This window comes from Amborella trichopoda, chromosome 13 (genome assembly GCF_054954075.1).
Source record: "Amborella trichopoda isolate Santa Cruz 75 chromosome 13, AtrichopodaSantaCruz75HAP2 v2.0, whole genome shotgun sequence".
Classification (NCBI taxonomy): domain Eukaryota; kingdom Viridiplantae; phylum Streptophyta; class Magnoliopsida; order Amborellales; family Amborellaceae; genus Amborella; species Amborella trichopoda.
The window spans coordinates 25,835,362-25,859,098 of record NC_142348.1 but is presented as its reverse complement, the minus strand read 5'-3'; the positions used below and the strand labels follow the sequence as shown (position 1 = coordinate 25,859,098).

General features: G+C 37.0%; 1 protein-coding gene across 2 annotated transcripts in view; it reads left to right on the top strand.

Annotated features, from left to right (window-relative positions):
• Positions 1–23,737, top strand: part of LOC18445023 (phosphatidylinositol 3,4,5-trisphosphate 3-phosphatase and protein-tyrosine-phosphatase PTEN2A) — a 46,216-nt gene that overhangs the window by 4,968 nt on the left and 17,511 nt on the right. For both annotated transcript variants that reach the window (XM_088855929.1, XM_006855169.4), the window contains exons 3-10: positions 5,555–5,656; positions 5,787–5,843; positions 7,168–7,233; positions 10,109–10,285; positions 10,400–10,486; positions 10,575–10,639; positions 10,742–10,818; positions 14,986–15,032. In XM_088855929.1, coding sequence (XP_088712055.1) covers positions 5,555–5,656; positions 5,787–5,843; positions 7,168–7,233; positions 10,109–10,285; positions 10,400–10,486; positions 10,575–10,639; positions 10,742–10,818; positions 14,986–15,032 — 678 coding nt within the window. The remainder of the gene's footprint in view (positions 1–5,554; positions 5,657–5,786; positions 5,844–7,167; positions 7,234–10,108; positions 10,286–10,399; positions 10,487–10,574; positions 10,640–10,741; positions 10,819–14,985; positions 15,033–23,737) is intronic.

The following is a 23,737-nucleotide window of genomic DNA, read 5'->3' as shown; positions in this document are numbered from 1 at the left end:
TTGGTATGCGATAATCACATAAAACTCCGAAAGCACATCTCCACTTCGCCCACCCAGCTCTAGTTCAATGAGCGACATCTTCCTCAATCGCTCCTATCAACCAAATATATCAAAAATAATTTCTTTTAAGTACTTCTTGACCATCAATCTTAACTAATTCCTTTTTATTGCTCCTATTATTACTATTTACTAAAATTACATTCCACATATTCTGCTTTCGTCTAGCTAACTTTTAAAACGGTCTGGTTTGTATAAGGCTGGGGCCCAAAAGTCTTATCTTCAGTGTCGAAAGATGTCGTTTCAATATTGAAAATTGATTTCCATGTCTTGCTATAAAATTTAACGTTACAAATATAGTGTAGATCAATAAGATCTATGAACATTTGAAACTATTTAAAATTGGTGGTTTAGATAATGCATTACAAGATGCACTATTTCCATGACTTGAAGTCCATTTTTTTAATTTTTTACATCCATGTATCTCGAGGTTGCAATGATCGGATTTGAGGGTTTTCTACATCAAAACAACTTCTAGTTAATTTTTGAGGTGCGCCTTAGTTTGATTTTAGGGCCTCAACCTAATATAAACTAAAGCATCCCACTAGAGTTCTAGTCTCATCAATTAAAATAATGTCATCTGCAGATAACATACACCACGTGACCTCATCTTGTAGATGCCTAGTTAACTTGTCCATAACCAAGCAAAGAGATATGGGCTCAATGCTGACCCTGATGTAGGACAACTGTCACTGAAAACTCAATTGTCTCTCCACTAGTTTTCTTCATATTAGTTAATACACCCTCGTACATGTTACTAACCATATCAATATATCCTCTTGAGACTCCTTTCTTTTCCAAAGTGCACCAAATTCTCTCTCCCCCTGTCGTATGCTTTCTCTAAATCAATAAATACCATGTGGAGGTCTTTTCTCTTCTCTATAAACTTCTCAATCAAATGCGTAAGTAGAAAAATAGCCTTAAGGGTTCCCTTCCATGGCATAAATCCGAATTGATTTTCTGATACCCTCGTTTCATGTCTTAGTTGTTACTCAAGCATCCCCTCTCATTTTGCTAGTTTGAAGTCATCTTTTTCACCTGCTTTTTGCCCCAATTTATTGTTTATGCGTTCAACTTAGCCTTATTATTTTCTTAATGTTCCTCTTGGAATTTCTATCTTTTTCTAAATTTTGGTCATTTCTATTCGTATGCAAGATTTGTAACATGATTGTTTTGTGCTAATGGCTTTTTGAACTTCAACATTCCACCACCAAGTTTTCTTACTTGAAAGTTTTTTCCCTAGAGGTTCTCCTAACGCTTCTGTTGCCACTTTCTTGATATAATAGCCATCTCATCTCATTCTACGTAACACTAACTTCATCCTTAGAATTTTATTTTCCTTCCTTCATCGATTTATTCTTAAATAAGTCTATTTTTCACTTTTTAAATTCTACCACCTAGTTCTTGGATACCCATTAATGCCACTCCATTTCTTCCATCTCTTAATGCAAACATCCATAACCATGTGCCTATGTTGCATGGTCAAACTCTCTCCTGGAATAAGTTTACCGTCTTTCGATGATGATCTTCTCGTTTCCTTGATTAGAAAAAAGTCTGGCTTTTATATGATATGCTTTTGCAAGTTATTAAATGTTCATATTGCTTTTTAAAGTACGTATTTGCTATTGTTAGATCGTAAGCCATAGCAAAATTAAGAATATCATCACCCATCTCATTTCTTTACCCAAATGTACATCCTCTATGTACTCTGTCATATCCTCTACTCTTTTTTCTTGCATGACCATTTAAGTCTCCTCCCTTAGATATCCTCTCCCCTTTTAATATTCCTTGGGCTAGTCTATCCATGTCCTCCCAAAATTTTCTTTTATTTCTATCATCTAACCTTACCTCTAGTGCATAAGCACTAATTACATAATTATCTTCTCTCTTAACATAAGTTTAATTAACAAGAGCCTATTACCTACTCTCATTTGCTACTTTGTTTTTAAATCTTTGTCTATCATTATACCTGTACCATTTTTACTAAAGTTTATATCCTTTAATTTCTTTAGCTTTTGCCCTTATCCACTTAGTTTTTTGGAAACAAGCTATGTTAACTCTCTTTCATCTCATTGTATCCAATTCCATTCACTTACCTGATAGAGTTCCTCCATTTCATATGGCCAGACGAATCTTGTTCTATCAGCCTAGTTGCTTTACCTGCGCTCATCTAGAAAGACGCAAGAACTCTTGCTTACTTATCACTACAACTAGCCACCGTTGCAGTGTGTCGCTTCTAGGGATCGCCGTTGTTAACCCTTGCTCAATTCTCACTGCATGTGTGTGCCGGTACAGCACATCGCTTATAGAGAAAGCCTTAGCATGAGCATATAACGTGGGATCAAGATTCATGATACGGATGTGGCAAAAGTTTTCTTCTGACCGCCAACTTAAAACAACCCTCCTTTCTCATCTGGGCTTGGGACTGGCAATGGCGGAATTTGAAAGCACTATTTTTTAGGTTGCTTTGAAAATTCTAGCCACTATGACTTTTTGGTGAGCATTTGTGATTCTTAGCTATTTCTATCACATCGCAAAATGATAATAAGTTTACATGAAAGTTGACAATTATCTCAATTGAAAGGGAAATGCTTGCTGCAAGTTCATTTAAAAATTTCTCATAATTCGTTTTGTGTTTAAGATGCCTGGAATCAAGTTTCAGGCAAATCTACACTTTGTTTGAAGAGAAGCAATTGAAATATTGACCTCCGTTTGACACGTTCAATTCTCTTTTTGGTTTCGTGTCAGTCCTAAAGCTTGTGTACAATGTTGAAAAGCAATGGTATTTGAACCAGACCAGACTGACCAGCTAGACCGGATGAAAACCGGTGGATTGGTGGGCATGGACTTGAATGTCCACTGAACCGCTCATGAATTGGTGGACCGGCTCGTCCATGGGTTCAGGACCAATCCGGCCTGTCTCAATGATGTTAAAAGTTAACATTTTCACCCTTATTTTTGGTCATTTTCTGCCTCATGGGTGGTTTTTTTTGGTCTTTTTTAGTCTTTTAGGTGCATTTTGATCATTTGACTAAAATGGGTGGGATATGGGGCTCTAAAACGCTTTTTTTGAGAGAGAAAGAACCATTTGGTAATTTTTTTCATCTCTCTCTTTCCTCCTCGAAAACACCCCACACCCCAACCCTAGCCCTATTTTCCAGCGAGTTTCAGGGAGGATTCCAGCCATCATTCTGCCCAATTTGAAGCCCCAAGTAAGTTTATTATGACTATTGTCTTGTGTTTTGTCCTTCATTTTGCCCGATTTTGAAGCCCCATGTAAGTCTATTATCACTATTTTCTTGTTTTTTATTTTATATTTAGAAGATAGAAAATGCTTTGGAGTTTTGAGGGTTTTTTCTGTACATGAATTTTATTTTTTCTCCAATCAATGCAAGATATTGTTTCATTTGTTCTATTTAATGATTGCTTCACATTTTTATTAAGTTTGTTGTTGTATATTTGCTTTTTAGGAACCTTATATTGCATTTTTGAAAAACGGATATTAGGTTTTCTTTTTTTTTATTTTTATTTTTTATTTTCATTTCCGGTTTTGTGGTTTTCTAACACTTCAATGAAACTATGGTGTATGGAAAATGTTTATACTGGATAGATGTTACTTTAGTTTCAGTTTTCGGATTTTGTAGTTTCAGATTTTTGGTTTATTCTATTTTTAATTGACTTTTTTGGTGCTTTTTTTGTTCTATTAACACTCAAAGCTACTATGCTAGTCTTTTTTATGCATTTTATTTTTGTTCCTAGTAAGTTTCTTAATTTTTTTTACTTTCGTACTCTTGGATTGTGTCATGTTCTTCTCTATGTTTCATTCCTTTTTGCAGTTTTTTTTAAATTATGTGACTTCTCTTACCGGTGAACCGGTTCTGCCCATCCAATCTGACTAGACCGGTGCCCTCACCGGTTTGGTCTCTGGTTTGGTCCTGATGGCATTGGTGATAAGGTGCTGATATCGTCCCAAGCCCACATCCTTAGAGATTGGTATGATGTGTAACACTTACACGTATATGCTTTGCAACTTATTAAATCCATCTGGAATCTCCTCATTGCAGATGTCATTGACCATTAAAATTTTCTAGTACTTTGATGCGAATTAAATAATATAGGTCAAACCTCCCATGATTTGATGCCTTTAGACCATGCTAATTATCATTTACCTAGCTAAACCATAGCATATGAAATGTCAAATATTGGTTTCATATTGGCATTCTAAGGTGAATCCTAGCTGCTATATTAAGTTTGTCAATTTTGGGAGTTCCCTTAGGATATATTTTTCATTACCTTATGTGAAAGACCTCACTTTATAGTCTGAGTTACATATAATAAGGTTTTGACTTCTGATATTGGGATTGACCCTCAGTGATAATTGTCAAAATCATATATACATGGCGCCCCACTTGATGAGTTACATTCATACCCTTCTTCTTTGCCAATGGACAATTTGAACCCTATTTCTCCATTTGCTTTTCATGTCCTAGAATATGTCTTGCACATGGTTTTGAATAGGAGTAGAATGTCATACGGCGATTTCCAAGCTAATGGACAAAAGAATAGGGTGATTACCAAGCTAACGGACAGAAGAATCCATGCTTATGGACCTCTCTAATCTTTGTAACAAGTTCAAAAATAAAAAATATTTGTTAATAGTACTATCGGTAAATGTTTATTAACTGTTACCCTATTTCTTCGGTGGGTCAAATGGATTATGCATGGTAATATGTGTTGCATTCTTGATTGTATCTCAAAGTAAAGAATCCTTAAAACTGTTAAGAATTGGTAGATTTTTGTATTGTTTCTCAAAGTATAGAATCCTTACAACTCTTAAGAATTGGTGGATTTTTGTATCAATGATTCAGCAGTGGATTGCATATTATGTAAATGGAATCTCATACAATATGCTTGGCTTTTCAAATGTGATTCTATTGGCTCTTGTTCCTCTCCTATGGACCTTTTTTGGTCTTATTTCTCTACTTCCATCTAATCTGTAACTACTTTTGTTGTGCTGCATTTCGTGCAATGCTCTTTGTATTCTAGAAACTCAGAGTTAAGGCTTTAGGCCTGTCTAAGCCATAGAGATAAGGTTCCCTGTATTATTGAACCATGGGTTTGCCGCATTTCCTGTACTGCATGCCAGTGTTCGCTATCCCTGAGCCATGGAGAAATATGATTGTTAATCACTGCATTGTCAGTTGATGCTAGTAAAAATATTGGCTTCTACATTGGAGATATGTTGTGATTAGTTTTTGTTAAAATTTACTCCATTGGTCAAGTAGCAGCCAATTTTGGAACTTTGGTGTTGTGTGCAAGCCTTTCTGAATCATTTCTCCAGTCCTATCTTTATTTTCTGTTTTAGAAGTTATCACTGGGTTAGAGTTCTAGATTAAACTCTTTCGAATATTTTAGTATCTTGCCTCAATTACATTTTTAATGTTCTGCTTTTGCATTGTTATTTATGTGATTAATGTCTCACATTGTTATTGTTCAGGAAGATGGATTTGATTTGGATATGACGTATATTACAGAGAACGTTATTGCTATGGGTTTCCCAGCCGGGGATTTGAGTTCTGGTATTCTTGGATATGTCGAGGTACTCGGAGTTTAGGAATAATATTCTCTTGAAAGCCAAAAACATGCAAATTTTCTTTTGAGATGCTTCTCTTATTTCTTTGTTCATAATGAGGTAGTTGCATACCAGTGTAACAAGTCCTTTCTTGCAGGGATTCTATAGAAACCACATGGAAGAAGTTATTAAGTTTTTTGAAACTCACCACAAGGTAAGTTACATTCATTCCTTTCCATTCTTCCTAGCATACAGGATTTCCATGGATGGTCTTTTAAGCAGAGCCAGCATACATCTTACCTTGATTGCACTTTTACTACATTGCTAATCATTTTAGCATAGCAGTAAATCTTGAAATATGAGTCAAGGGATTTGCTTTAAAGTTCTTTGCACCATAAATAAATAGATAATAGAGAAATATGACAATGTTTCTCATTTTTTTTTATCTAACTCTAATTACTTGTCTGAATGCTGCTGCAATATCAGCAGAGCTCATTTTGTCATATTCCATGAGGGTATCACTGGCAACTTGGTTTTACACTTTTTACCCTCATTTGTGTGGCACACCTAAAGCACCACTATTTTGCATGAAAATATTTGTGTTTAAGTCGTGCAAAGTGACATTCTGTCTGTAATTTAGAAGAATGATACCATGTGTCTAAATGTGGGACATGTGTAGCCAGAGGTGTGGACACTTCATGTAGGACCCTAACAATTCAAAACACATTTGGATCACATGTTGGATCCTTGTTATGGCACATTGACACAAGTCTATATGTTGACACATAGCGCTACATAACACAAGGCAAAAGTTGGATTTTCTGTGTAGCACTGCGTATAGTTGTCGCAGAAAATTATAAATATGACCTGATTGGCAGTGAATTTTTAACAACATTGTTGAAGATTTTAACAATTCGAATTATATGAGCAAGGTAAGAATTCACTATTGCAGCATGGTGTTTCGGAGTCACAGCATGGAGTCATAGCATGGTTTTAGTTTGTAAATGATCTTATCATCGAGGCATATTTTATGTGAGCACTGTTACATTTTATTTTAATAGCCGTCTGATGCTTACTTGAGAGAAACTTATTAGTGTGCATGTATTTATTAAGAGGGAAGATAACTTTATTTTACTGTTTAACTGACCTAAAAGAATCTCTAAGTTGAATTTTTCCTTTTTAGGTATGTCTCCAACTAATTATGTTCAAGGATGTTGCTTATAATATATTGTTTCATTCGTGATGTCTTAAATGTATATTACAATATTATATTTGGATTTGTTGATTATTTTATTGTTTTGGGTTCTGAAGCCTGCCTGTAAACATTTTTAGATCTTGTTCAACTATTAATATTTCTAGGCTGCATCTGTGAATTATGTCAACGATGACGGCACCTAGATTTTCAGCAGCTCACATCAACCTCTTTATTGTCTTCAGCGCACCAAAAGGAAACATGCAGTAGCACAATTTGATATAATGTACATGTTCATTGTTGTTTTATGTGGTTTATCATTCTCTATGGCCATATCTACTTGCAGGGAAAGTACAAAGTGTACAATCTTTGTTTGGAAAGGCTGTATGATGCCTCACTATTTGAGGGGAAGGTGTGTTCCTGGTTTTGAATTCATTTATTTCTTTACATCATTTTATTCTCTTGATTCTATCGCAAGGGCTGCAATTAAATAAGTCGAGTTCACAGATACTCATTCAGCTCATGGGATGCACAGGCATGTTTGTTTTGTTTTGCTAGTTGTGTGGTTGTAGCAAGCAGCTCATGGGATGCACAGGCATACTCGTTTTGTTGTGTACTTTTTGCTGTTTGTTTTTTTATGGGGGGAAGGGGAGGGGGAGGGGGAGGGGGAGGGGGAGGGTGACGCAGGGGCGAGGTGGGCAGATGGAGAGAGAGAGAGAGAGAGAGAGAGAGAGAGAGAGAGAGAGAGAGAGAGAGAGAGAGAGAGAGAGATTTGGTTTTTATTGTCAGAGAAATAAAAGTTACAATCTCTTGGATATTTATAGACAAAATATTTTTTAATTCAAACTAGACTATTTTCCTATTTTTAGTATGATGTGAAAGGTAGGAGTTGTTTTGAGTAGGGTTTCTTTTAGCATTTTTCCCTAGCGGTAATTTGGCAATAAGATCTACACACAAATATCCTTCTAAACTCTCTTGATAATATAGCATACACTGTCCATTTTATTAGCTCAATCTATGCGTTCATATAATGACTGTGATTCTTTGATGTTTGATATGCAATAAATGAAACTAAGATCTTTCCGATTGTTCGGGTCCATCAAGGAATTCTAGCTATTAGGTTATGATTTGAAGTTTCTCAAATGATCTTTCAAGGATTTTGGTGCTAAACTACGAGGAATTTTGAGTGATGCTTGGCTCCCATTTGGTATTTTCAAGTACTGATTGTGATTCATTCATTTTAAGCTAGATGCTTCAGCTTAAATAGCATAATTTGGCTCCTTGGTGGATATATGGGGTACCTGAGGATGATTTGTAATTTTGATCTATCATCCTTTGTGATCTATCCTCCTATAGAGCATCATATTAGATCTTACTTGTGTCTAACTACTTTTCCAATATTATCTCTAAAAGCCATTGTTATCGGAATCTCTCATCTAAGGTCGCGATCCTGATTTGGAATCCTGATTCCACAATTCTGACAAGGAATCTTCATGGCATCCATTTTCGTGAAGTCAGGAATCTCGATTCCCTATTTTAAGAATCTCGATTCAACTTACGGAATATCATTTCTAATAGTTATTGATTCTCAATTGTACATTTCTTAAATTTGGATTCCACTTATGATGATACTCTTTCCATCAAATTAAAAACACACAGTGCCATGAACTACAAAATAAATAATTCAGAACCTAGGAGAAGCATCATAGTAGAAACCCGCTTCCAGTGATATCGGAATCTCAATTCTATATATAAAGGAATCTAGATCCCTATGGGTCGATCCCAAATAGGGCAGAAACTTGATTCCATAGAGGATGGAATCGGGATTCCATATATGTAGGGATCTCGATTCTGTTGGGTTGAATCTTGATTCCTATAAAGTAGGAATCTTGATTCTTATAATTCCCCTCGTACGGGCGTAGATTCCAAAACCATGATCATCGATTCCGAAAATATGAATCTTCTAGCTAGCTGCGATTCTGCGATTCCGATTTCTAAAACAATTCACAATCTCACGTGTTTCCAACAACTATGCTCAAAACCACTGCTTGATACCATGATTCTTCAGAAAGTCATTGAAGTGGTCATGATTATATACCATTTCTTATGATCTTGTAGTGTTGGTAGCAATTAATTGATGGTGGCCGCAACTTGGTCTTTAATTATGCTTTTTGCTTTTTGAATTCATGCTTCTCGATTTATTAAAACTGCTGAAACTATTTGATACATTTAAAGTGAGATTTGAAGTTTGTGGTCTGCTAGCTTGAAAGGAAGATACTTATAAACGTTAAGTTACTTAGTTTTAGAATTTGTGTGTAACCACTGACTGTCACTAGTTACCATCTATGTTTTTCTTTCCTGGGCCATGATTTTTTCATCTGTAGGTCACTAATTATCATCTTTTTTTTTATCCTAGTTAGCTCGAGGGCTTAGATCTGTGAACTACTGTGCAAATTCAGCATGGTGTATATATATATATATACATATATATATATGTATATATATGTATATATATATATATACATATATATATATATATATACATATAGGAAAAAGCTGGGGTTAGCCCACTAGCTCATATGAACATATGAGCCCAATGGCTCAGATTGAATCTGGGCCGATCTAACGACCACGGATGTCCGTTAGTGTTTAATTTTTTTATTTCTACAAATCCAAATCACTTGAAATTTTAAGCTTGTGTTCATCAAAAATAGGTGAATCTTCAAAAAATATCAAAAAAATATTTTAGATGAAATAAATTGACCAAAATACCCCGAAAAGTTTTGGGGGGTATTTTGGTCATTTTTCCTTTCACAAATAATTTTTTAATATCTTAATAGGTGCACCTTGATGAGAAAAACACACACCTAAAATTTCAAGTGATTTGGATTTGTAGAAAAATAAATAAAATTCAAGCACTACTGGACATTTGCGATCATCAGATCGGCCCAGATTCAATCTGGGCCGTTGGGCTCATATGTTCATATGAACTAGTGGGCTAACCCCAGCTTTTTCCCTATATATATATACATATATCAATTATTTAGGGGAGAGAGTGAAATTTAGGATGCTATGAATGTGAATTTTCTTGATCCCATGTAGCATGAAGTAATAAAGTTTTCATTGGCAATTCGTCGGAGTGTCTTCAATGAAAGTGTACTGCCTATCAGGAAACTTGTCATTCTTCAAATCTAATCTAAGAAGTTATTGTGTTACAGGGCTTTCAAGTTTGTACCTGTAGCTTCTATTTCCCAGATTATTTATTGATTATGTAAAATATGCTGCAGGTAGCTTGTTTCCCGTTTGATGACCATAATTGTCCTCCTATTCAACTTATAATTTCATTTTGTCAAAGTGCTTACTTATGGCTGAAAGAAGATATCGAAAATGTTGTTGTTGTTCACTGCAAAGCTGGTATGGCAAGGACAGGTCTAATGATATCAAGTCTTCTTTTATATTTGAAGGTGATATAAAAGTTTTCTACTTTTCTTCTTTATATTTTTGTTTCCATTTTAGAAGTGCTTGGTAATTTGCTGTATTTCCGTCACCAATTCAAGTGTGTTACTTGGTATATACAGTTCTTTCCCACAGCTGAAGAGTCGATTGCATACTACAATCAGAAACGCTGTGTGGACGGGAAGGGGCTTGTTCTCCCTAGTCAGATTGTGAGTTCATCCTTCATTAGCAAGCACAAAGTTTTGCACAAATAAGATGCTAATTTTACTGATTTTGTTAATTCTTTCTCTCTTGCAGCGTTATGTAAAATATTTTGAGCGCATTTTAACTTACTTCAATGGTGAAAATCAGCCTGGGCGAAGGTATACTTGCTATTGGATTTCAGTTACTTATTTATGGATCACTGGAGATATTGGTTCCTGTTTATTGAAGTATGAGTTTTACATTATCTTATATGTCTTCAGGTGCATGCTTAGGGGCTTCCGTCTTCATAGGTGTCCATACTGGATTCGGCCTTCCATTACAGTCTCTGATCATAATGGTGAACTGAAATTCCTTACTGTATCCCATACTTTTGTTTTATGGTTGCCATAACCCTGCATCCTATATTTTGTGTCACATGTTACCCTTGGACCTACGTTTGATGCATTGTTCTCAAAATCCCCCGATCTAACCGTTAACCGCTCGGATAGCTCGGAAATGGCCACCGGCCAGTTCCGGTTTTGAGCGGTTAGGGTGATCAACCGGTATTTAAAAAAGAAATATTAAAGAAAACGTATATAAATTCTAAAAAATAAGGAATTTGATTTGTAATTTTTTTTTAAATATTCTTTACATTATAGTAAAGATTAAAATTTATTTTGGCCATTAATACTCACTTTTATATTTTCCGATCTTTTTTTTAAAAAATTTAAAATAGCCCTTGGAAAATATAAAATGGGTTAAAACTCATTTTTTTCATTAATTTTCTGCTTCATTTGAATGTGTTTTATTTTAATCATTCTTTATATGTTTTTCATATTTTAGTAGATTTTTTTTAATTTTTTTCAACACTTTTTTGACCGCCCAGGACTTGCCCGATTAGAGCGGTTGAATCGACCTGTTTACCGGTTAGGCCGGTTAAATCGCTTCTAGACCCATGTCTGGTTAACCGTTCTGATTCGATTTTGCGAACACTGGTTTGATGTCATGTCTTTATTTTGGACCTATATTCCATTTCATATGTTCTCTTGATGCAATCCTTAAAAATTGAATTCACTAGAAAAAAATGGAAACCCTTGCTTTTAGCCAGCAAGTTTGTGTAAACCTCAAAAAATGCCATGCATATTTTAAGTATCTCAAGACTGCTTTACATTTCCTGCATTAATGCATTCTCTTTTGTCATCCTTTTGTTCTGAAGTGCCCCTCCCTCTACCCATTCCCCAAACACCATCTCAAGAAGACCAAATCTCGCTCTCTGCCCAAACCCAATCAAAATCTCCCCCCCACCCCTCTTCCTCCCCATGCAAAAACACACACCTCACAAAGGTTCAAGAATCCAAATCAAACCCAAAAATTAGTCATTCTCTCTCATTTCTTCCTCTACAAAAGATCCATAAACATCCTTTGTTTTCTTGGCCCAAAACCTTTTGCTCTCTCTCTCTCTCTCTCTCTCTCTCTCACTCACTTTGTGCCCCCCTGTCCCCGCCCTTTTCTCTTCCATGTCATGAAAGTCGTAGCTCCCCATACCATGCCGAAATTTAAATCTGTCTCACACACACACATCTCTCTCTCTACATGCATACCAAACCCAATTCTTGAACTCTCTCTCTCATTACTGAATCAGAAAACCAAACGCCTCTATTTACTAACCGAACCCAGAAATCTCATTTCTGAATTCAGACGCGAGAATGTGCACCTAAAAACAACTATTTTGGTAGTTAAATGGTGTATTGATGGCTAGTTTAGACTATGGATGAGAAAGTTATAGTGTCATGCTTAAGATTCCAATAAAGCAAAACATTGTGACTGTAAATTGATAATGCCTGGCAAAGAAGACTGAAGTTTTGGATGATATTGCGGCCTTGGATATGCAAGAAGAACGTTTCACCTTTTCAGAAAAGGAGAATAAGACCCCATATGGACATCCTCATAGCCATATCCGAGCCTTATCATTTTCCTGCCATTGCAGGCAAATAAGCTGTCTTCATTGGCTGTAGACACCCTTGTGCAATATCCTTGTTTTTAGTTTTTTAGTTTTTATTTTTGAAGGAGTTAACAAATTTATCCTTGTTTTTAGATGATATGGCAAGATAGGTCTTTTATCCTTTGGCTCATCTTTTTTACCAATAAGTAGGGCTCCATTCCATGAGTGGCCCATGTTTTAAGTGTTCAAACAACCTGATGCACCACTTATTTGGTGCAAATTTAAGGGTGTTTTATTCCTAAAACCCAAAACTCTCCATGTTCAGTAGAGGCCTAAGAGTGGATCTTTCACAAAGAGTATTATGAATATAGTTACTGAAATGTCCATCCTAGGTAGCGATTTTGGTTAAAAATCATGATTTTTGCATTTTTGCGAAGGAATCGCCACATATCCTGACTCTTGCATTTTAGGAATCACGATTACACCTTTTCTGATTCTTGTTCTGGTATCTTTGGAATCTAGATTCCACCCCACCAAATTTTGTGATTCATAGGTGCACAAGACCGTGATTCGGCCAATATGAGACATCACTTCATTTTATAGAATGCTTGGAATTTTTAAACATTATTTGAAAGGTTTTGTTATTAAAATTTTTTTAATAATTGATATACGATGGATATTAAAAACCCTATGGGTGTTGACAAACTCTAACTCACATCATTTCAAAATTTCAGGAATTTTTGACAAACTCTAACTTACATCATTCCAAAATTTCAGGAATTTGTAATAAATATCTCGTGTTATTATGAGTTTGCGTGTTTTTGGCTTTGAAATTCTTGTTGGTTTTGCTATTCTTCAAATCTCCCCTATCAATTTAGTATCAAAGCACGGCTTTATCAAAAAAAAAAAAAAAAAATTTAGCATCAAAGCACGGTTTGAAAATGGTTAGAGATTGTAATGCTTAGTCGTGGAGGTCTCGGTCGTAGGGATACCGATTTGATCCAATTGCATAAGGAAATCAACAACTTGACAGTTAGGGTCACCCAAATGTTGCGCAAGCAAGACCATCAACAATGTGCCCTAAAAGAATAGGAATCTACGGGGATAGATCCAAATCATGAGAGTTTTAAGGAGATTGGGGCGAATCAGAGTCTGAATCTGAGTGGGAATCGACTGATCAGGTGTCAAGTTATGTAAATGCGTTAGATGCACTCTGGCAATGACAGGAACATAATTTTAAAGAACAACAATGATCCAATCTTCAAGTGGATTAAATATTCTGAGTCAGTGGATGGTGTTTTCTTTGATAGTGCTCTTATCTTTGATGGTAATCCTATATTCAATGAACCATTGGATGAAAACGAACTAATGAAGAACTTGGAGTTCCTATCAATGACGAAGAATAAGTTGTAGGTGATGGTGATGGTCGTCGTGATGTTAGTAATAATTGCGATAGTGGTGGTGGTGGTGAAGAGGTAAAAGAGGACGCAACTGGAGGTAGCGATTGTAAAGAGCTCTTGTCTCTCACCAATGGCGAGGTTGACCTTTCCTATTTCCAATTAGAGGATTCCATCACATTGGCAAGCTACTATAGCTTGGTGCACCAAAATTCTCAGCAACTTGTTTGAGGATCTTTTGATAAGGCTTATAACCCATAGGTCCCAGGATCAAGCCCCAATATCAAGCGCAATATTTAGGTTGATAGACACCTTGTGCTTAGAGGAGGTTACGTGTTAACCCATTTCAAAAATGAGGGTGAGCTTTCTCCAACTAGGGAAGAATGATGATGCGCAAAGTGCATCAAGTGGTCAGGGTGATAAATATCTTCTCTGGGAGTGGTAGATTCATTCTAATTCGCGTGCATATTTGGAGGAAACCCTAGGAGGGGTATCAAGAAAATAAGAGGAGCAAACAATACCTAGGTTGATTTTCTAGCCATTTTAATGTGATTTTTTTAGTAATTTTAATGTGGGGTTAATCTCCAATACTTAGTTTCTATTTCCTTTTATTTTCTTTTTTACTGTTCGTGGGTTACTATTCAAATGTACTGTTCGTAGGTTACTGTTCACAGGTGATATTCTCTGGAATCTTAGTATTGATTAGGGTGTTTATTTTTGAGTTACATTTGAGTTGGGATTATTTTAGTCATCTCGATTAATGTCAAGGGTATTTTGCACTTTTCTGTTGAAGTTAGGATTTTTTTTGGTCAAATGCTTAATTGCATGGACAATTTATTGTCCTATAGATATTAAACAATCAATACAAAAGGTGGGACATGAATAAGCTAGAGGCCGTCACATTTTTTCTTTTTTTCAGATTTGAGAATAGAGAAAGCCTAAGGCTGGGGAGGAAACTCTAGAATTTCTCCAAGTTTTGCATGTGTTTGGCTTGAGAGTCCTGCTATTTTTAATGTTCTTCATATTTCCCTGCATCAATACTGCTTGATTATTTCTTGACAAATTACATCATAGCTAAAAATGTGTGCTTGGTTTTCAACTCGGTTACAATTCTGTTTCTACTTTATGTGGAAACAAGTTTGTAAGTTGTTTAATATAATTTAAATTTATATATCTTACTATGCAGGTGTGCTCTTTTCAACCAAAAGGCATCCGAGGACAAAGGATATGATGGTACTGCTTCTAAATCACACTGATCACTAACTTTTTGTAGAAGCGATACCAACTGTTGAAGTGATAATCAATTGTGGCAGTCTACAGCTTTTAGTTATATTGCACTTGGAAGTTCTTGGATGGTCAAGAATCTTGGTGGATTTCCAATTGTTCCTTTAGTTTAGCAAGTAATTTGTAAATATTATGAACAATGCCTCTTAAAACTTTTGACTTCTTTTGATGTTATGTGAATATTAGGTACCATATCAGTATGGCCCTTCAGTTTCGTTTTTTTTAAGAAGGTTAACTTTACATATAAGATAAAGATTTATACAAGGACCAAAAGATGGCATCCCACAATTTGGGTGCTCTGTATACAAAAAACAAAACAGAGAAGAGAGAGAGAGAGAGAGAGAGAGAGAGAGAGAGAGAGAGGAGTGGGTGGAGAGAGATGTTGAGAAATAAAAGAGAAAAAAGAAAAAAAGGAAAAGATACTACAAAAATATGCGAAACAAATATTGAAAAAAATTACAAGAACTTCAAAAGGTGCTCATCGTCAACTACGGGTCTTCAAGTCAATCTGGCATTGTCTTCTACGTTGATTGTGGGTCTTCGGATCTTGCTAGCAGCTAAGCAGGATATGGGCAGGTGCCCAAGATGAGAAGGCTAAGGGGAAGAGAGAGAAGTGGATGAAAACAGAAAAGCAACAGGGAGAAAGAGGGGGCATCTGGGTGAGAAGGCTCAGGTGAAAAGAATTGTTTGTAAGATAAAAGAGAGAGAAAGATGTGAGTGGATAGTAGCAGAGAAAAGAAGAGCCGGAGAGATAAGCTCTTTACAAAACAGAGTAGAGAAGGGGAGGAAATAAGAGATTGACAAACGGTGGAAATAAAAGGAGCCTTCATAAACAGTACCTATTGCTCAAAATAATGAGGAAGAGAGTGATCTCCCAATAGCTGATGTTGCTACTTGATAGAAAGGGAAGGGGGGACGGGGAGGAGGGGGGGTGGGGGGGGTGGGTGCTGGTACAGCAGGGTAAGCTTGAGAGGAGACAAGGTGGTTTAAGAGGGGTTAGAAGAGAAACTTAATATGCAGAAGTGAGAGGGGCTTAGAGCATAAAGTTTCACAATATGGCAGAGAGATGAGGGAGAGATTGGGGAGAGAGGGGGAAGCAATGAGAGAAACTGTGTGGGTAGAGAGAGAGATATTGTGGAGAGAGAGGCAGTTGTTGAAGAGAGATGACAGAAACAAAAGACTAGAGCGGTATTTAAAATACTTCTACTGCAGAATAAATATTTTCGTTTTTCTTTTTCTTTCCCTTTATTTTTTATTCTTCTTTCCTTTTTTTTCCCTTTATTTTTTTTTCGCTTTTTTTTTTCTCCTTTACTCCTTTCCTACCCCTCCCTTTTTTTTTTTTTTTTTCTTGGGGGGGGGGGAGAATGAGAAGTGGAGAGGGGAGGAGGGCAGGGGTAAAAGAAATAGAGCGAGAGGAATGAGAGGTTAGAGACCAAGGAAGGAAATAGAAAGAGGGGGGATCAAGAGATAGGGGGTGCGCCTGTTACATTGAGAGCTCCTTCCTTAGCTAGTCCATCCGCCTGAGTCTTGGCCTTCCGAAGGATGTGCTTGAGTGTGACTTGGAGAAAGTGGCTACATAAGATTGGAGTGACTGCATAGTCCTTCGGTTTGGGGAAAGTGACTGCTATCCTATCATGAGATAAGGAAAGTGATTGCATGGTCCTTCAGTTTCAATGTATATGATAGCCATTGGAGTTTTCTAAACGTATTTTAGTTATGTATCAGAGTGTCGCATATCCTTTCCTTATCTCATGATACATTGATGGGGAATGGGCTTGGGAAATTAAATCCTATCCTTTGTCGATCTTAGAACAAGTGAAAAACAGCAACAAATCGGAGAAGTATGGCTACAAATCAAGCTAAAAGGGAGAAAAAAAACTCCTTTCTTTCATAAAATAAATTTGTCCCAGAATAACATAAGCTCCAAATTCGTATATGTCCCAAGTCCTTTTCAATACAAGCACTCCAAGATGAATAATAGAAATAGATAAAATTTAAAAGATACGCTCCCCCAAACTCGGTCTCCTCTCTTCCAATATGGGACTTTAGACTCACTGAACTTAGATTCTAAATCTTCTTTCTAGTCTCGTCTGCATTTCTCGCCCTAGATCCACTTTTTTGGCAGTTCTTTCTATCACCCACACATACTTCTTCTTGGAGTTCTAAGTGAATCCTTTAAGTTATTCCTGACTAACCAAAAGGCCCATGCAAGTAATACATTGTGTGCTAAATTTTTTACATTCCCTCTTGGCTTGTTTTTATTGTGTTGTTTTTTGGAATTTTTAAGGTCTTTTCAGTCCTCAGAAATTTATCCAAAGGCATGGGGATCCGTCTCTGCTATATTCTGATTTCAATTTCTGTGAACCTCGCCAATTTGTGCCTCAATTGATTTATCTTTATTTGTGTTTCAATAAATTCTTAAAATATATTCTGAAAGTTTAATCCCCTTTTGTCCCTCTCGCTTCTCATACCCTACCATGAAGTTCTTGGAGCCTCTTTTGTACCCACAATGACTGTTATATTGTTCTTCACTTACCTGAGTCTCTATTATTCTCCTCCCTTTTAAGATATTCTTTTGATTCTCGATCTTGTTGTAAATTTCACTTGCTTTTCATTGTCTGAAATCAGAATATGCTCTTCTCAAGATGTGGAATAGTTTTTGGAAGTTCATCTTTTCTTTCACTCATAGAACGTTTTTCCCTAGTTTGTTATCTTCCTTGCAGCTTGTGTGATCAACGAATACTATGCATCATTTTGTGTCATTATATTTAAAGGATTTGGATAGTTGCTCTTCTCAAGATGTGAAATATTTTTTGGAAGTTCGTCTTTTCTTTCACTCATAGAATGTTTTTCCCTATTTTGTTATCTTCCTTGCAGCCTGTGTGATCAACGACAAATACTATGCATCATTTTGTGTCATCATATTTAATGGATTTGGAGTACTATCCATGTTTTTCTTTATCTGAAGGGCTTTTTTTCGGCATTAGCTGGTTTTTAAAGAAGGCTAGAGTTACCTCTTGTGTGTTCGAGCTGGAGTGGAGATGTGAATATCTAAGCTGGACTGCAATCTTATTGCTTGGGTTTGGAGGGGCCACTGGCATGAGAATCTTTTTGAGTTATGTCTTCATTTTTTGATCTGACTTTGTGGATACTCCTATACAAGGGGCCAATTTTATGTGGTCCAATTGGAGTGGAGATGTGATGTCAAATGTTTACCGATTTCTCCTGTCAGTGCATTTGCAAGTTACATATATTGATTTTAAATTGTGTGTTTCCTCTAGTTATATCAGACGACTAATCCATTTTGCTTGATACGTCATCCACTCAGCTTCAGCCTTAGTCCTCCTAGGTTTGAAACGGGTGGTTAATGAACCCTAACTTCAAGGACATAGTGGTTGGATTATTGGGCTTCTTGTCAGTCGGAAGATTGGGCAGGCTTTCATCAGGCAAGCTTATGGGTCTTAAAGTGATGTTGAAGAATTGGAGCACACAAGTTTTTGCAAGGCTTGAAGAAAGGAGGATATTTTGCAAAAGACATCATTGTTGGAGCAAAAGGAGGAGATCTCGACCCTTTCTCAGGAGGAGGTTTTGTCTATATTGAACCATAAGCTGGAATTTGGGAAGATGCTTAAGCAGCATATTGGGGCAACATTCAAGGGTGAGATGGCTGAAAGAAGGTGATAAAAGTATTGCTTGTTTTCATAGCTAGCCTCTGAAGAGAAGGATCAATTCTATCTTTCGGCTGATTGAAGGGTTTGAGGACCAAGAAGGGATGGAAAGGTCCATTTTAGGTTCTTTTCGAAGTGCTATATACAACTCATCCTTGGGGTAGATTGACGGTCGATGGGTTGCAGTTTGATAGATTGATGGGGGAAATGATAAATGATTAGGAGGCTCCTTTCAAGGAGGATAAAATTTGAGAGGTGGTATTTCCTCTTGGAAGAGATCAAGCTTTGTGGCTAGATGGGTTTTCTATGGCATTTTCCAAAAAATTTCTTGGAGGTGGCGAGGCTTAACTTTTTGCTGCACTTTGAGGAGTTTCTATGAGAGGGGGAACCATTTGTTAGGGTCTTGGGTCCACCTTCATTACCCTTGTTCCAAAGGTGTCGGATGTGGTGAGTGCTAGACTTATCAACACATGAGCTTGGTTTGTAGTATATGTAAACTTCTAGCTGAGGTCATGGGTGCAGATTTGTGGGGTTGGTGGATCTTGTGATCTCTCCATCCTAAGGGTCTTTGTTAGAGTTTGGCAGATTGAAGGGAACGTTGGTAGCCCATGAGGGTTGTGCCTAAGAAATAGGGGGGATCCCCAAGGTGTATCATCATTGTCAGAGCCTTTGCACGACTAATTGGGGACGGTTACACGAATCTTGGTTTGCCATGCTGCTCTATTAAGGGCAATACCCTCAGCGAGGCCATAAGTCCCCATCGGTTCTCACTACTTCCAACCATATCCTTTTGGACTGCAGCTATCTGCATCTTCCATTTATTAGAACGGTGCGGATTTCACACCCAAGTTGAGAGGAAAACCAGGGATTCTAGTCCCCCGGTTTACCCAATTCTGTGAACTCTCTATCCTCTCTTCTCTCTTCCATTCCGAGTGAAATCCTTTCACCTCTCTCTCTCTATCTCTCTCTTTGTCCCTCTCTCTCTCTCCCTCTCTCTCTCCAATTTTTGACTAGCAAAATAAACCATGGTGAAATCAAAGCTTCCAATTCTCTATCTCCTCTATATATCTAATCTCCCTTTCATCCTTTTGGCAACTTCCCTTCTCTCCCTCTTTCTCATCGTCAATCATGTCCTCTTGCTTATTGCTCTGTGCCTTAGATGAGAAGGAACGGCATATCATCGGCATCAACATCAATCATGTGGATCCAATTGTCCACGTGTCTATGCATCTAATAGCATGCCAGTGACTCTCCCTTTCAGCAACTGTCCCCCAAGACTCTCCTCTCTTCTTCGTCTTCCTTGCAAGTTCAATTTCTCCACTTCAACAAATTCAATAGTTGATCCATATCCATTTGTTTCTTTTTTCTTTCTAAACCGACATCCCTTAGGAGCTTATTAATGTCTCCCCCCTCTTGCTTTGCTCCTTCAAGCTTGAGGCTAGTTTTTTCCACTTTTAGCTCCACAATTGATCCCCATCTCTTCCTTTCTCTCTACTTTCTCAACAACTTCGACATTTGATAAGTACCATGACCGGCCATAATCAATGTTTTCCCTTATTTCGAAAACCATCATTATAGAATCCCTTGATATTGCTTACCCTTTTCCTATCTTCCTCTACAACTCCGACATCGTTTCCATTTCAATGTTAGCCAACACTGGAGTTTATCCCCATCTCTTCCTCTCTTCTTTCTTAACTCTCACAACGTCAATTAATCCCCATCTCTTCCTTTCTCTCTCAACTTTGAACATTCTCCACTCCATTATATAGATCCCTGGAATCACATTCCTCTCTGTGGGATTTTCACAGTGAACACGTGGAAGAACGGTGAAACCATAAATGTTGGTATAAAGAGAAAGCTTCAAAAAATTCCACAAAGCAAAACGACCCTCCAAACCACAACAAAAAAAAGGGAAAAAATGATTGGATTGGGTTAATCGAAGAACTAGCAAGGCTAGGGCTTCTGGTACGCCAGTTACTTGATTAATATTTGTGCAACATGTGTATAGTCCAAAGGTAATGAATGGCCATACCTATTGTTATAAGGCTCGCCCAATTACCTCATTAAACATTTGTGCAAAATTTGCAGTGTCAAAAATAAATGGACAACGTTAAAGGCCTTGTGAAAATTATCATCATCATCAAAGCCTTATCGTAACTATTTGGGGTCGGTTATACGAATCATTTTCCACCATTTTGCTCTATCAAGGGCAATAAGATCATAAGTCCCCATATCGTTTCTCACTACTTCCATCCATGTTCGTTTGGGCCTTCCCCTTGCCCTTTTAGAGCCTTCAACTTGAACCAAATCGCATCTCAAAACTGTTGCTGATTGGGTTTATGCTGCACAGGGCCAGCCACCTAAGTCTGTTTTCCCTCATTTTATGGCCTATAGAAGCCACACTTAAGTACCCTTGAATGTATTCATTTCGAATTCTATCCTTTCTTGTCTTGCTACTTATCCATTTCAACATCCTCATGTTAGCTACACTCATCCTATGGATATGTTAATTCTTAACCGCACAACATTTCGTCCACTAATGCAAAGTTGGTTTCACAACTGTCCTATAGAATTCTCCTTTAGCTTCATTGGTAGCGACGATCACATAAAACTCCAGATGCACATCTCCACATCTTCCACAAAACTCTAATTCTATATGCGATACCTTTCTCAATCTTTCCATTTTCCTAGATTATCGACCTAAGATATTGAAAAGACTCTCTTTTAGGTCTTTTTTGGCTATCAATCTTAATTATTTCTTCATTTCTACTCCTATTCTTACTAAACATGCATTCCATATCTTCTATCTTAGTTCTAACTTTGTGGTGTCGCCACTTCTAGTCTCATCGATCAAAACTATGTCATCTGCGGACAATATATACCATGGTATCTCATCTTGTAGGTGCCCAGTTAACTCGTTTATAACTAAAACAAAGAAATATTGGCTCAACACTGATCCCTAAAGTAGATCTATTGTCATAGAAAACTCACTTGTCTCTCCACTAGTTGTCCGCACACTAATTAGTGCTTCCTCGTAGATATTTCTCACCATGTCAATATACCATTTGGAGACTCTTTTTCTTTTCCAACGCCTAAATTAAATCTCTAGGTACCTTATTGTAAGCTTTCTCTATATCAACAAAAACTATGTGGAGATCCTTTCCCTTCTTGAACTTCTCAATCAGTTCCCTAAGTAGAAAAATTGCCTCAATTGTATTCCTCCCTAGCATAAAATCGAATTGATTTCTTGATGCACTCTTTTCATGCCTTAGTCGTTGCTCTATCACTATCTCCCACAGCTTCGTAGTGTGCCTTATAAGCTTGGTCCTTTGATAGTTCGCACAATCTGTGTGTCTCCTTTGTTCTTGTAAATAAGTACCATGATATTTTTCCTCTATTCTCGGCATTTTCTTTGTTCTCAACACTTTGTTGAAGAGCTTGGTCATCCAGCATGTACCAATCTCCCCCATGCACTTCCAAACCTCTGTCGAGATACCATCTGGTCCTAAAGCTTCTTTATGTTCGTCCTTCTCAAAGCTTCTTTCGCTTCAGATATCCTAATCCTACGAATATATTTATGACCTTTGCCCTTACTTATACTGATGGGTCCTCCTAACGTTGTGTTTCCATTGTGTTTGTCATTTAGCAATTTTTGAAAATTAACTCTCGACCTTTCGTTGACGTCGTCATCCTTCACCAAGACCTTGTGATCGTCACTTGTGATGCATTTCATATGGTCTAGATCCTTACACTTAGAGGCATTTGATATAGTCTAGATCCTTACACTTCTGCTCTCATGTTTGCTAGTTTGAAGATATTTTTTTCACCTTCTCTTGTTCCCAGTTTATTGTGTAGATTATTTTTCTTTATTTATAAGAATATTTTCCTTTGTTTATTTATTAATATTTTTTGCATGGGCGCTCTATGGAGCTTCCTAACTTGGGAGCTTTTAGTAATCACCAGTCTTTCGCTCCTGCTCCGAACAAATATAGTTTTTATTTGTAAGGTTCTTTTCATTCTAACATGCAGCTGTTTATACAAACACTAAAAATATAATTGATGGCATTTGTTTATATATGAACTGCTAAGGTTTGATAAGCTTTATTGACATGAATCCCGAAGGGCTGAGTCGTGTCCAACAGGTTTTAGGAGAAAGAATAGCCATGATTATCCAAGCGGCACCCTTTTTGTTGCAATTGAAAGGCTTATTTGTGCCTTAAGACAAGATTGCTACTCATGCCGCATTCTTCATAACAAAGTTCTGCATGTAGGACCTCAAACCAATTGTTTTGTCAGTAATATAGGCTGGAGAAAATTACAAAGCCACTTCTAGGTATTGATTTGATAACATAAGAGCAAGGTTCCACTGCTGAAAGAATCAATGCTTGGTACATTACCTGCATGTAACACATCATCAAGCCTTTTTTTTTCCCCTTTTTTGTCCTAGCCAAAAAAAAGGAGAAAAACACTCGTACTTTTTCCGTTGTCATTGTTCAGCAAAGGACTTTCATATCAAAGTATTGAAAGATCTCCTTCCCTCTCCTCCACTTCTCCGTAAAAACCTACACATATATTTACTTGTACCTAAGGAGGCATGTAGACAATCATCAATGTTTGATATAGAAAATGCTTGTACCGAGATTGGGATCGGGAGTGAGAGATTGTGAAATGTTAGAAGATCCCTATGGTTTGGGAATGCCATTCGTACAATGCGCATGTGAGGGATCGAGATTCCAAATGGTAGGGATCGATTTTCCAACCTTTTGGGGATCTTGATCCTGACCATTTGGGATCTTGACCCCAACTTTTTGCGGATCTTGTTACCAACCTTAAAGTGTATGATAATCTAGGATTAAGTATACTCTTTAAAGTAAGGATTTCATTATTGATCGCAAGCAAGAAATAGTTGTGTTGCTAGTTGGCAATAAACACAGGAAATCATCAGTTTGGTTGTTGTTTTGGTCTTTAACGTTGGGATCGAGATCC